Source organism: Heterodontus francisci, chromosome 10 (genome assembly GCF_036365525.1).
Source record: "Heterodontus francisci isolate sHetFra1 chromosome 10, sHetFra1.hap1, whole genome shotgun sequence".
NCBI classification, from domain to species: Eukaryota; Metazoa; Chordata; class Chondrichthyes; order Heterodontiformes; family Heterodontidae; genus Heterodontus; species Heterodontus francisci.
Genome location: NC_090380.1, coordinates 87159504 through 87173467, shown reverse-complemented (window position 1 = coordinate 87173467; position 13964 = coordinate 87159504). Strand labels below are relative to the sequence as shown.

The 13964-nt window shown below is 43.9% G+C and overlaps 1 protein-coding gene across 1 annotated transcript in view; it reads right to left on the bottom strand.

Moving 5' to 3' along the window:
• Positions 1–2368: 2368 nt before the first annotated feature.
• The window catches only part of zbtb11 (zinc finger and BTB domain containing 11), a 54193-nt gene continuing 42597 nt past the window's right edge, over positions 2369–13964 (bottom strand). Inside the window, exon 11 of the mRNA XM_068040944.1 lies at positions 2369–4563. Within this exon, the coding sequence (XP_067897045.1) occupies positions 3911–4563 (653 nt within the window). The 3' untranslated portion in view covers positions 2369–3910. The remainder of the gene's footprint in view (positions 4564–13964) is intronic.

The following is a 13964-nucleotide window of genomic DNA, read 5'->3' as shown; positions in this document are numbered from 1 at the left end:
CTTCTGTATCTCTTTTCTTCCTGCCCATTCATGTATCTGTCTAGATACATCTTAAAAGACTCCATCGTGCCCACATCTACCACCTCCGCTGGCAATGCGTTCCAGGTGCCCACCACCCTCTGCGTAAAGAACTTTCCACGCATATCCCCCCTAAACTTTTCCCCTTTCACTTTGAGGAGACGTATTGGAGGGCTCCCTTACAATGGTCTAAGCATCGGAACCACATTTTCAGAAGGTCAATTGCCTTTTCGATTGTTGCCCTTAGTCACATGGCAGCAGTTGTATGCTTCCTCTGTTTTGGTGTTGGGGTTCTGCACTGATGTGAGTAGCCATGTCTTTAGTGCATAACCCTTGTCACCCAGGATCCATCTACAAAGGTGCTCTGGTGTTGTGAACAACTGAAGCACATCAGGACGTACAAGTCATGGCAGCTTTCCAGGAACCTCATGCACACCTGGAGGATCCTTTTCACCTGGTCGCAATTTGAACATTCAGGGAGTGGAATCCCTTCCTGATCACGAATGTGCCTGGCTGCTCCAATGATGATGATGTGTGCCACCTATCACCCCACTGGACCTGAGGGAATCCTGCCATGGCCCCGAATCTGATTGCCCTCTTGGCCTGACTTGCCTCATCGATGTAAAACCTGATGTATTCCCCTGCCCTCTTGAATAAGGCATCCTTCATCTGCTTGATGCAAAGATAGGCAACTGACAGAGATCCCACAAACATCTCCAGTCAATCCCTGGAACGACACTGTTGTGAAAAGTTGAACGCCACAGTCACCTTCACTGCTGCAGGCAATGTGTGCCCATTGCATCTGAGTGGCCTCAACACCTCCAGCATGCCGCATCAGTCAGCGACCACCTGTCTTGACAGAGTCTTTGGAGACACTGGTGCTCTCATATCTCCTCTGTCCATCATTTGCACTGTGTACTGCCTTCTTCAAATGTTCAACTGCTTTACTGCCCATATGCGCCCTCCATACGCACATTCCACTACAGCATCATGCCCCTGGTGCACTTCCCCATGTGACTCATGCAGTCTCTCTCCCACTCTCCTCCTGACTGCAGGAGTCAAATTGAGTGCAGTGCATCCTTTGGAATCTTCATGGAAAAACAGTTATCACCCCCTTGTATTGCCTGTGCTCACTGTAGGGGACCTGGGAGACACCCTTCCATTAACAGCCCTCTGTACTGGCCTTCCACTCAGCAATCCTTTTAAAGATCCCTGCCTTCCAAACACTGCCCTGAGCCTTCCTACTTGTAAATGCTGCAAAACCCAATGGCTGCTAGCTACAGCCAATACTCACCTGCCTCTCAACTCTCATCTCCTTTGAGCTGGTGAGTCACTGAAGCTCCATGGAAACTGTGCACTTCATGGAAAATCCTTAATTCAGTGATCTTCAGTAATCTTCAGTTGACAATTTAACAAGCTCAATTGTATGCCTGCCACCGCCCTGTGCGGTCCTGATCCTGCTGCCCGACCGCCCATGGGTAATTTGGCTGGCATCAGGAAGACATTGGGTATCTGTTCAGATGTGTTCTCCTGCCATTTTTCCAGTCCCCTGCCTCCAAGCCCGTCACCACGAGGCCAGCAAAATTCCATCCAGAGTCTAAACCAGGAAGTATAATAATACAATATAAAATCATGTGCAGAAAATAAGAGGGCAAGAAAGATAGAATTGAAAGAAATAAGATGAAGAAAATGTAAAATAAATTTTTAACTCTCCAATAATCAAATTCCGAAGGAATGAGACATTTGTAAAATTTAATTTTCAGGGCCAGAGAAAGTTAAAAGTTCACTTACATCTGAATGCACCAGCCCTAACTTCCTCTGATGTGTTTGGTGGGTAACTACTAAAACTTCACATACTTTAACGACAAATCTATTACCTAGGTACCAATGTAGCGAAGCCTGTGGAGGAGCAGGACAAATCAGACAGCAACTTCTGGATTGCCACATTTGTTAAGTTTTCGGATTACTGACTAATTTCCCACACTACTTGGCCCCCCAGAAGGCAGTGCTGAAGCCAAGTGATGAAGAATCTTCTTTAGCTGGGATGTATCTGATGTCTTCTTGATTCCACGCTGTTCGGTACTCTAAGTGTAGGGTGATGCAAAGATTAATTTGCAGCATCCTGCACTCAATTTTCTGACTTTGTGCCCTTGTGTATTCTGTTTTGAATGCAAAATAAGGACCATGGCTTCATGAGCACGTTACCAAACACTGTCATTTTTTTTTCCAGTTTTAATCAATTGTCACTTTCCTGCACAAGCTTATAACATATGGGAAAAACCTATTAGCCCTCCCAACAAAAGACCGAAAAGTGCAGTTTTAAAAAAAACATTATGCAAACCATTTTATTCAGCAGTCATAGCAACCGAGGCTTTTACTGACAGCAAAGCAACAATTCCAGTTTTACTGCATTATACAAAAGGGAATAGAATTCTCTGAAAGAAAATGTTAATTCGATGTTCAGGAACGAGACTGCATAGTTTTTTTTTGTAATTTAATAATTTTGCATGAAAGCTTACAGCCTGACAAGACATATTTTACAAACCAAAACAAAGAAGCTCTTGATTGCACTTTTAAATTGCTTTCCCCTAATAAAATCCTGGAATGCCTTGAGTGTGTTAGGAAACAGCCACCACTCTTTTAGTGCTTTAAATTACATGGATGCCCTTTGCAAATACTCGCTTTTAAGTCACACATAAATACATAGTTTGATTAACAGAGGCAAGTGACTGAACTATGAAGGGATAGACATGCACAAATCAGTAAATGTATAAATCTATATTATATGCACATTTATTTACAAAAATTACACTTCAGATCCATTTGCCCATTGAAGGCCTCCTATATGACAGAAATGCAAACTTATCCTTGTAACCTGGGATTAGTACTTCCAGGTTTACAACACCTTAAATATGCAGAATATCATAGAAGAATGTAAACAACCTTTAGGGGCTTTCAAACATACTCAAGCTGAGCTTTCTCCAAGCCACTTTAGCACACTTGGCAATAAGTAAAAAGATGATGACAGCACTTGGAAGTTTCTCCCTTAATTGATTTTATGGTGGTAACAGTAATGAAATCCTCAGTACTCTTAAAACACAAACTGAAGAAATATTTACCCAAAACTTCAACAATCCAAACAAGGCCCCAAGATAAACTTTCTCCCAATTTGGAAATCCAGCCTTTAATTTCCACTCCTTCAAAAAAACATTGTGCTTATTAATTTTCCTCTCCCCACTCAAGTTCTGCTGATTCCTTGCAAAGGAATTTTTGTCCATATATTTACACCTACGATAGTAACTGGGGCCAATTCCACACTCCCAGTAGGGAGCCATGCTCACAGGTAGGATCTCCAACCCATTTTTCCTCGCTAAGAGATCATCAGACAACAGTTTCCAACAATAAATCTGTGCGTTGTTTTAAAAGAATTCTGTATGCTTACATGTTGCAATCTACAACTGCTGATATCCAACATAAAGTACTAATAGAGGACTGTTTCCATTGAATAAATTTATTTGCAAACTGACCAGTGCTTAAAATAGGAAGCAAGGAAAAACATTGCAATTGCTCCCAAAATGGGTGGAAGTTTATGTTTTTGCTGCAGAATGCTACAAGCTCATCTCCTTGCACAAAGATTAATAAGTTCAAATTACCTTCTGGTTCTGTATCTCAAACCTCTCCCCTTTGTTCACTTTGAATAGTATTCAGTGAGGAATCCAACCTATACTTGTAAAAGACTGCCAGTTATTTATTTCCAACCACTGCAGGACCACTATCTAGTTACTTGCCTGCAAAAATGTTTTACCATAAATACATTTCCATCTTACTTAGTGCTGGGCAATGTGCGCATTCTCAATAATTATTAGGACAAGTCCCAAATCATTCCATTTTCTTACACATTTTCTTCAGCCTCTCCAATATGAGCAACCTCAACTTCCACTGTCTCGCCAATTTCAGAAAGCTTCTGTCCTTGCTGGTGAGACAGTACATAGTTGACCACCTGCATAATTCCATGGTCTGTTAATGTGGGCAACGCCTCATCTTGGCCTTCAACTCCAACTGCTTCAACGGATTCTACAGAAGTGACTGCTTCCACTGCCTCAACCGCTTCCACTGCCTCAACCGCTTCCACTGCCTCAACCGCTTCCACTGCCTCAACCGCTTCCACTGCCTCAACCGCTTCCACTGCCTCAACCGCTTCCACCACCTCTCCAGTCACTATGACAGTCTCAATTTCGTCACCAATTAAATCTGATTTCTCCAATTCATCTTGCATATCACCAGCTAAGATTCTGATGGCGTGCTCTACCTGGGTCCCCTGATTGTGAAATTGAAGTGTGTCTTTCTCTAGCATTATTTTGCCAGGAACATGCTCTTTGTGAAACTTAGTCATATGCTTGCGCAAGCTACGAGCATCGATGTAGGCATCATTGCATATTGGGCAGACATAAGGTCGTTCTCCTGTGTGTGTCCGCACATGCCGCTTGAGAGAGCGTGCATCAGCCCAGGCTACACCGCAGGTCAAACACTCAAATGGCTTCACTCCTAAATAAAAAGAAAAAATGATTTATATGAAAACAAGTAAATACTATTTTAAAAAAAAGATATTTTCATTTACATTTTTGACCTTTTCTGTGAAGATTGTTACAGCTTTAGAACTGTCTGATCAATCAAGGTGTAGACTTCAGCAATAATTGCTATGCATTCTTTTTTTCCCTCTGAAACCAGGTTTTCTTGTCATGGTGCAAAATAAAGCCTGAACAGCTTTTTCTTTTCACCAACAAAACTGACAAAATTCAAATGCTGGGAAGCCCTGGAAACTCCCTATACCTGTGAAAATTTCATGATTCAAGAAGAAAAAAAAGAACTTGCTTTTATACACCAAGCCCCAAAGTACTTTACAGCCAATAGTTTACTCTTGAACTGCAGTGGCAGCCAGTTTGCACAGCAAGGATCCATAAATATTAAATGAACAAAAGACCAGATCTGCTGTTTTTGGTGGTGTTGGTTGAGAGAAGAATGCTAGGTATAATTCAAGTGGACATTTTATGGAAAGAAAGTTCCATTAATAACCAACTGCACTTTTACAATGATGGTTTAAAATTGAAAGATATAGCTCCTCAATAATTCAGTATTGTTGCGACCAGGTGAGAAAGGGGTCTAGGGTTCCCTTTCAGCCTTCACCTGGTCTTGCTGTAACAGGGTTTAATTTTAAACACGCCGTGTTTTTAGCTCCCCCTTGGTGAATCCTTGTTCAACGCTTTCCAATTATAAGGCAAAGAAATCAGCACAACAGGCTTTCTCAGGTTTAAAGAAAAGTGAAATTTTATTAAACTTAAACTCTAATTCGGTTGACACCTACGGATACGACACACCCATGCTAGCATGCACATATGATACAGACATGCAGAAAGAGACAGAAAAGAGAAGAAAATAAAGTGGAAAAGTTTGAAGCAATATCTGAAGAGTTTTTGTTATGGTTCTTCAAGCTCACTGTAGAGTCCTTGATTGTTGGTAGATCTTGCTTTTCGTTGGGGCCCAGTATTCCTCTTAAACCTTGTTCGCTGTAGGAGACTTTTCGCTCTTGGGGTTCATGTGTCTTAATTGGATTCAGAGGTTTGTGAGAAAGAGATGGGAGCAGGTAGACAGGCAGGAGAGGCTGTGGCAAGCCAGCCAGGAGAGGTATTTTTAATCCAGGAGCAAACAGTTTTTCTGCCAGTTCAAACACTGTCTCTACAATTTAAAGCTCCCCAAGTTGGCCAGCAGGGTAGTCACGTGACCGACTGGTATAACCACTTCTGGCTTTGTGAATTGTCTTGTCCTTTCAAGCACTGTCTGTTAATATGCAAATGCCTTTTTTCTATCCAAGGTCTGGCAGTCCTTGTCACAGGCCTTCTCTTCTTCCCAGCAACAATTTGAAATTTAATGTCCATGTGGAAAAATTAATAATGCCTCATCCTTGGCAGGTAGGGGCCTTCATGGCAGCATATAAATGCTTTGTATGATGCAATACTTCATGATACAGGCCCAGGAAGATCAGAGGTCTATTCATGCTGAATTTGTTGTTTTTAATTCAGCTAGCAGAGAAGGCAGTTCAACTGAACCCTGGCCTAGGGCAGAGGATAAAAATACAGCCACAATTCTCACTTAATTGCTTTCTTGTGAATATTGCTGGAAAGCAATTCACTGCCTTCAAAATGCTAAAGGTGGGAAAGAAAGAAAGTAAAATACTAAGACTGTACATTTTACAGTAGTAATCTTGCCATTTTCTTTTCTTTCTGAAAATAGTAGGATTTCTTGGAGGATAAAGCAAAATATTTGGTATTTATTATCCACAGAATGTGTATACCTTACCACAGTAACTTTAAATTCTATATGTAGCATGAACAAAACAATTTAATGTGTTGTCAGGATTTCAAGTCCACAGCAAACATTTTGCCAAATATTACATTAATGAAAAATAATGAATACTTAGGAGATGCAAAATCTAAAAATAGTACAGGTTTCTGAACTCAGTATTTTAACATACTTTCATAGTTATGTTAAAGGGACAACAACTCACATTTTAATGTGAAAGGTACTTGGATTAAAAGGAACAAAACTACAGTCCGATGCCCCGTCACCAACAGTTTCCAATTTCCTGCCCTAACTTTTTCCTCTTCACCATAAATGTCCAATCTCTCTACACCTCCGATCCTCACCCAGATGGTCTTAGGGCTCTCGGCTTCTTCCTTGAACAGATGCCCAACCGCTCTCCATTCACCACCGCCACCCTTCTTTGCCTGGCTGAACTTGTTCTCACATTGTACAACTTCGCCGTGAACTCCACTTGCTTCATCCAAATAAAGGATGTTGCTATGGGTACCTGGATGAGTCCGAACTATGCCTACCTTTTTGTGCAATATGTGGAACATTCCTTCATCCAGTCCCACTCAGGTCCCCTCCCTCACCTCTTGTTCCAGTACATTGATGACTGCACAGGTGCCGATTTCTGCTCTCACCCTGGACTGGAAAATTTCATCAACTTTGCTTCCAATTTCCACCCTTTATATAGTCCAACTCTTCCCTTTCCTTCCTCAACGTCGCTGTCTCCATTTCTGGAGATAGGCTATCAACGAATATTCACTTCAAGCCCACTGACTCCCTGACAGCTACTTTGACAACAATTCCTCACACTCTGCTTCTGGTAAAGACTCCATTCCATTCTCCCAGTTTCTCCATCGCTGTCACATCTGTTCTGATGAGGTAACCTTCCATACTAGCGCTTCTGATATTTCTTCCTTTTTCCTTACCTGTTGATTCCCCCCACACACATTGTCCTTCACAGGGCCCGCGACCACGTCCATCCCATTTCTCGCACTTCTGCTCTGACCCCTTCCCCTCCCTCCCAGAAGCACGATAGGGTTCCCCTTGTTCTCACCTTCCAGCCCACTAGCCTCCGTATTCAATAGATCATCCTCCTCTATCTCAACCACCTCCAGCATTCCACCACCAAATACATCGTCCCCTCCCCCCCTTTCAGCATTCTGATGGGACTGTTCCCTCCTTGAAACCCTGCTCCATTCCTCAATAACCACCAAAATCCCCTCCACCTTCTCACAGCACCTTTCCATGTAAGCGCAGGAGATGCAACAAATGCCAGTTTATTTCCTTTCTCTTCATTGTCCAAGGCCACAAACACTCCTTGCAGGTGAAACAGCGAGTTATGTGTATTTCTTTCAATTTAGTATACTGTATTTGCTGCTCACAATGCGGTCTGCTCTATGTTGAGCAGAACACCTCCATTCAGTCTGCGAGCATGACCCAGAGCTTTCGGTCACCTGTCATTTTAATTCTCCACCTTGCTCTCATGCTGACCTCTCTGCCCCTTGCCTCCTGCACTGTTCCAATGAAGCTCAAAGCAAGTTCGAGGAATCATAGGAAGTTTACAGCACAGAAAGAGGCCACTTGGCCCATCATGTCTTCACCAGCCAAAAGACGAGCCACTCAGCCCAATCCCACCTTCCAGCATTTGTTCCGTAGCTCTGCAGGTTACGGCACTTGAGGTGTATATCCAGACACCTTTTAAATGAGTTCAGGGTTTCTCCCTCTACTACTCTTTCAGGCAGTGAGTTCCAGACCCCCACTACCCTCTCGGTGAAAAAAATCTTTCCTCATCTCCCCTCTAATCTTTTTACCAATCACTTTAAATCTATGCCCCCTAGTCACTCACCTCTCTGCTAAGGTAAATAGGCCCTTTGCATTCCGAGGAGAACAAACCCAGCCTATCAAATCTTTCCTCATAGTTGCAATTTTTCAGGTCATGGCAACATCCTTGTAATCTCCTCTGAACCCTCTCTAGTGCAATTACATCCTTTCTGTAAATGAGGTGACCAGAACTGCACACAGTATTCAAGTTGTGGCCTAACTAATGATTTATACAGCTCCAGCATAACCTCCCTGCTCTTATATTCTATACCTCAGCTAATAAATAAATGAGTAACAGCATCACATCTTTCGATTAGGCACTTTATAGCTTTCCAGACTCACTGAGTTCAACAATATCAAGCTTTAATCACTGCTCCCATTTTGCTTCCTTTTTGACCTGTTTTTGCTTTTGGACACAGCTGTCCATCATTGTGTCATTTACAACTCCTGTAGACACATCTTTTATTTCTTTACTTGTTCCATTACCACTCCCTTTGGCCCTGCACCATCAACTCCTTTGTCATTTGATCTTTCATCTTCCACCTGATCACAGACCTTCCTTGTTCTTTTCCCACCCTTCCCCATTTCACTTGCTTAAAACCTATTACATGTCTAACTTTTCCCAGTTCTGATGAAAGGCCATCGATCTGAAACGTGAACTCTTGTTTCCCCCTCCACAGATGCTGCCTGACGTGCTGAGTATTTCTAGCATCTGGAGTATTTTGCTTTTCATAGACTGGTTACAACAGAGGAGAACATTCAGCCCGTTGTGGCCGCGCCGGCTCTCTGCAACAGCAACTCTCCTGCCTTTTCCCCATAGACCTGTAATGTCACTAGACGAGTAACCCAGAGTCCCAGGCTAATGCCCTGGGGACATGGGTTCGAATCCCACCACAACAGATGGTGGAATTTGAATTCAATTAATAAATCTGTAATTAAAAGCTATTGTTGATTGTTGTAAAAACCCACCTGGTTCACTAATGTCCTTTAGGGAAGGAAATCTGCTGTCCTTACCTGGTCTGGCCTACATGTGACTCCAGACCCACAGCAATGTGGTTGACTCTTACATGCCCTCGGAAATGGCCTAGCCAGCCACTCAGTTGTATCAAACCAGTACAAAGTCTAAGAAGAGAAATGAAACTGAACGGACCACCTGGCATCAACCCAGGCACCGGAGACGACGACGACAAACGCAGCCCTGTCGACCCTGAAAAGTCCTCCTTACTAACACCTGGGGACTTGTGCCAAAGTTGGGAGAGCTGTCCCACAAACTAGTGAAGCAATAGACTGACATAGTCATACTCATAGAATCATACCTTGCAGCCGATGTCCCAGACATTACCATCACCATCCCTGAGTACGTCCTGTCCCACCGGCAGGACAGACCCACCAGAGGTGGCAGCACAGTGGTATACAGTCAGGAGGGAGTTACCCTGGGAGTCCTCAACATTGACTCCGGACCCCATGAAGTCTCATGGCATCAGGCCAAACGTAGGCAAGGAAACCTCCTGCTGATTACCACCTATCGCACCCCCTCGGATGATAAAGCAGTGCTTCTCCATGTTGAACATCAATTGGAAGAAGCACTAAGGATAGCAAGGTCACAAAATGTACTGTGGTGGGGGACTTCAATGTCCATCACCAAGAGTGGCTCAGTAGCACCACTATTGACCGAGCTGGCTGAGTCCTAAAAGAGATATCTGCTAGACTGGGTCTGTGGCAGTTGGTGAGGGAACCAACAAGAAGGATAAACCCACTTGACCTCGTCCTCACAAATTACCTGTCGCAGATGCATTTATCCATGACAGTATTGGTAGAAGTGACCACCGGACAGTCCTTGTGGAGACAAAGTCCCGTCTTCACACTGAGGGTACCCACCATCGTGGCATAACCACCATGCTAAATGGGATAGATTTCAAACAGATCTAGCAACTCAAAACTGGGCATCCATGAGGCGCTGTGGGCCATCACAAGCAGCAGCAGAATTGTACTCGACCACAATCATGTAACATCATAGTCCGGCATATCCCCCACTCTACCATTACCATCAAGCTGGGGGACCAACCCGGTCTCAATGAAGAGTGCAAGAGGGCATGCCAGGAGCAGTACCTGGCATACCTCAAAATGAGGTGTCAGCCGGGTGGAACTACAACACAGGACTACTTCCATGCCAAAAAGCGGAAGCAGCATGCAACAGACAGGGCTGAGCAATCCCACAACCAATGGATCAGATCTAAGCTCTGCAGTCCTGCCACACCCAGTCCTGAATGGTGGTGGACAATTAAACAACTGAGAGGAGGACGAGCTCCACAAATATCCTCATCCTCAAAGATGTGTGAGACCAGCACATCAGAGCAAAAGATAAGGCTGAAGCATTTGCAACAATCTTCAACCAGAAGTGCTGAGTGGATGATCCATCTCGGCCTCATGAGGTCCCCAGCACCACAGATGGCCAGTCTTCAGCCAATCCGATTCACTCCACGTGATATCAAGCAACGGTTGAACACATTGAATACTGCAAAGTTTATGGGCCTTGACGACATTCCGGCAATAGTACTGAAGATGTGTGCTCCAGAACTAGCCATGCCCCTAGCCAAGCTACAATGCTGGCATTTACCTGGCAATGTGGAAAATTGCCCAGATATATCCTGTACACAAAAAGTGGGACAAATTCAATAATATAAAAGCAAAGTACTGCAGATGCTGGAAATCTGAAATAAAAACAAGAAATGCTGGAAATACTCAGCAGGTCTGGCAGCATCTGTGGAGAGAGAAGCAGAATTAACGTTTCAGGTCATTGACCCTTCTTCAGAACATTCTACCTGGCCAATTACTGCCCTATCAGTCTACTCTCAATCATCAGCAAAGTGATGGAAGGGATCATCGATAGGGCTATCAAGCATCACTTGCTCTGCAATAACCTGCTCACTGACACTCAGTTGGGTTCTGCCAGGGCCACTCAGCCTCTGACCTCAATACAGCCTTGTCCAAACATGAAACAAAAGAACTGAATTCCAGAGGTGAGGTGAAAGTGACTGCCCTTGACATCAAGGCAGCATTTGACAGAGTATGGCATCAAGGAGCCCTAGCAATATGGGATCAATGGGAATCAGGGGGAAAATTCTCTGCTGGTTGGAGTCGTACCTAGCACGAAGGAAGATGGTTGTGGTTGCTGGAGGTCAATCACCTCAGTCCCAGGACATCACTGCAGGAGTTCCTCAGGGTAATGTTCTAGGCCCAACCATCTTCAGCTGCTTCATCATTGACCTTCCCTCCATCATGTCAGAAGTGGGGATGTTCGCTTATGATTGCACAATGTTCAGCACCATTCGTGACTCCTCAGATATTGAAGCAGCCTGTGCCCAAGATGCAGCAAGACTTGGACAACATCCAGGCTTGGGCTAACAAGCGGCAAGTAACATCCGCGCCACACAAGTGCCAGACAATGACCATCTCAAACAAGAGAGAATCTATCCATTTCCCCCTGATGTTCCATTGCATTATCATCGCTGAATCCCCCACTATCAACATTCTGGGGGTCACCAGTGACTAGAAATTAAACTGGACCAGCCACATAAATACTGTGGCTATAAGAGCAGATTAGAGGCTGAAAATTCTGTGGCGTGTAACTCACCTCCTGCCTTCCTAATGCCTGTCCACCATCTACAAAGCACAAGTCAGAAGTGTAATGGGATACTCTCCACTTGCCTGGATGGGTGCAGTTCCAACAACAATCAAGAAGCTCGACACCATCCAGGACAAAGCAGCCCATCCACCACCTTCAACATTCACTCCCTTCACCACCAACGCACAGTGGCAGCAGTGTGTACCTTATATGAGATGCCCTGCCGCAACTCACCAAGGCTCTTTCAACAGCACTTTCCAAACCCGTGACCTCTACCACCTAGAAGGACAAGGGCAGCAGATGCATGGGAACACCATCACCTGCAAGTTCCCCTCCAAGCCGCACAGCATCCTGACTTGGAACTATATTACCGTTCCTTCACCGTCGTTGGGTCAAAATCCTGAAACTCCCTTCCTAATAGGACTAGTGGTGTACCTATACCCCAAGGACTTCAGCGGATCAAGAAGGCAGCTTACCACCACCTTCTCAAGGGATGAGCAATAAATGCTGGCCTAGCCATCGATGCCCACATTCCCCAAACAAATTTTAAAAAAAATTTCTCTTCAGATAATTATCCAATTGTCTTTTGAAGGCCTCGATTGAATCTGCCTCCATCACACTCTCAGGAAGGCAGTGTATTCTAGATTCTAACCACTTGATGCGTAAGAAAGTTTTTCCTCATGTCGTCGTTGCTTCTTTTGCAATCACCTTCGATCGATATCCTCTGGTTTTGGATCCTTTCGCCAATGGGAACAGTTTCTCCTTATCTACTCTGTCCAGACTGCTCATGATTGTGAACACCTCCATCAAAAGTCTCCTTTTAACCTGCTCTTCTCCAAGGAGAACCGCCTCAGTTTCTCCAACGTATCCACGTAACTGAAGTTCCTTATCCCTGCAACCATTCTTGTGAATCTCTACTGCACCCTTTCCAATGCCTTCACATCCTTCCTAACGCGTGGTGCCCAGAACAGGACAAAATACTCCAGTTCATGCCAAACCAGTATTTGATACAGGTTTATAACTTCCTTATTTTTGTACTCTATGCCCCTATTTATAAAGCCCAGGATCCTGTATGCTTTGTTAACCACTTTCACAACCTGCTCTGGAACCTTCAATGATTTGTGCACATATAACCCCAGGGTCCTCTGTTCTTGCACCCCTTTTAGAATTGTACCCTTAAAATTATATTGCCTTTCCTCATTCTTCCTTCCAAATTTAATCAGTTCACACTTCTCTGCATTATATTTCAGTTGCCATTTGCCGGTCCTTTCCATGATTCTGTCTAAGTCCTCTTGAAGTTTATTATCCTCCTCACTGTTCACAGTATTTCCAATTTTTGCGTCATCCACAAATTTTGAAATTGTGCCCTGTACACCCAAGTCTAGGTCATTAATATATATCAAGAAAAGCCAGGGTCTTAGTTCTGACCCCGAGGGAACCTCACTATATACCTTCCTCCAGTCAGAAAAACAACCGTTCACCACTACTGTTTTCTGTCACTCAGCCAAATTTTTATCCATGCTGCCACTGTCCCTCTTATTCCATGGGCTCTAACTTTGCTGACAAGCCTATTACATGGTACTTTATCAAATGCTTTCTGGACGTCCATGTACACCACATCAACCCTCTCTGTTGCCTCAACAAAAAATTCAAGCAAGTTAGTTGAATACAATTTGAATCCATGCTGGCTTTACTTAATTAACACACATTTGTCCAAGTGACTTGTTAATGTTGTCCCAAAATATTGTTTCTAAAAGCTTTCCCACCATCAAGGTTAAGATGACTGGCCTGTAGTTGCTGGATTTATCCTTATACCCTTTTTAGAATTAGGCTGCAAAATTTGCAATTCGCTAGTCATCTGGCACCATGGTTGTACCTAAGTAGGACTGGAAGATTATGGCCCATGGCTCCACACCTTCCTCCCTTACTGCCTCGGTATTCTTGGATGCATTGCATCCGGTCGTGGTGATTTATCAACTTTAAGTACAGCCAGCCTATTTAATACTTCCTCTTTGTCAATTTTTAGCCCATCCAGTGTCTCATCTACCTCCTCTTTCACCATGATTTGGGCAGCATTGTCTTCCTCGGTAAAGACAGATGCAAAGTCTTTGTTTATTACCTCAGCCATGCCCCC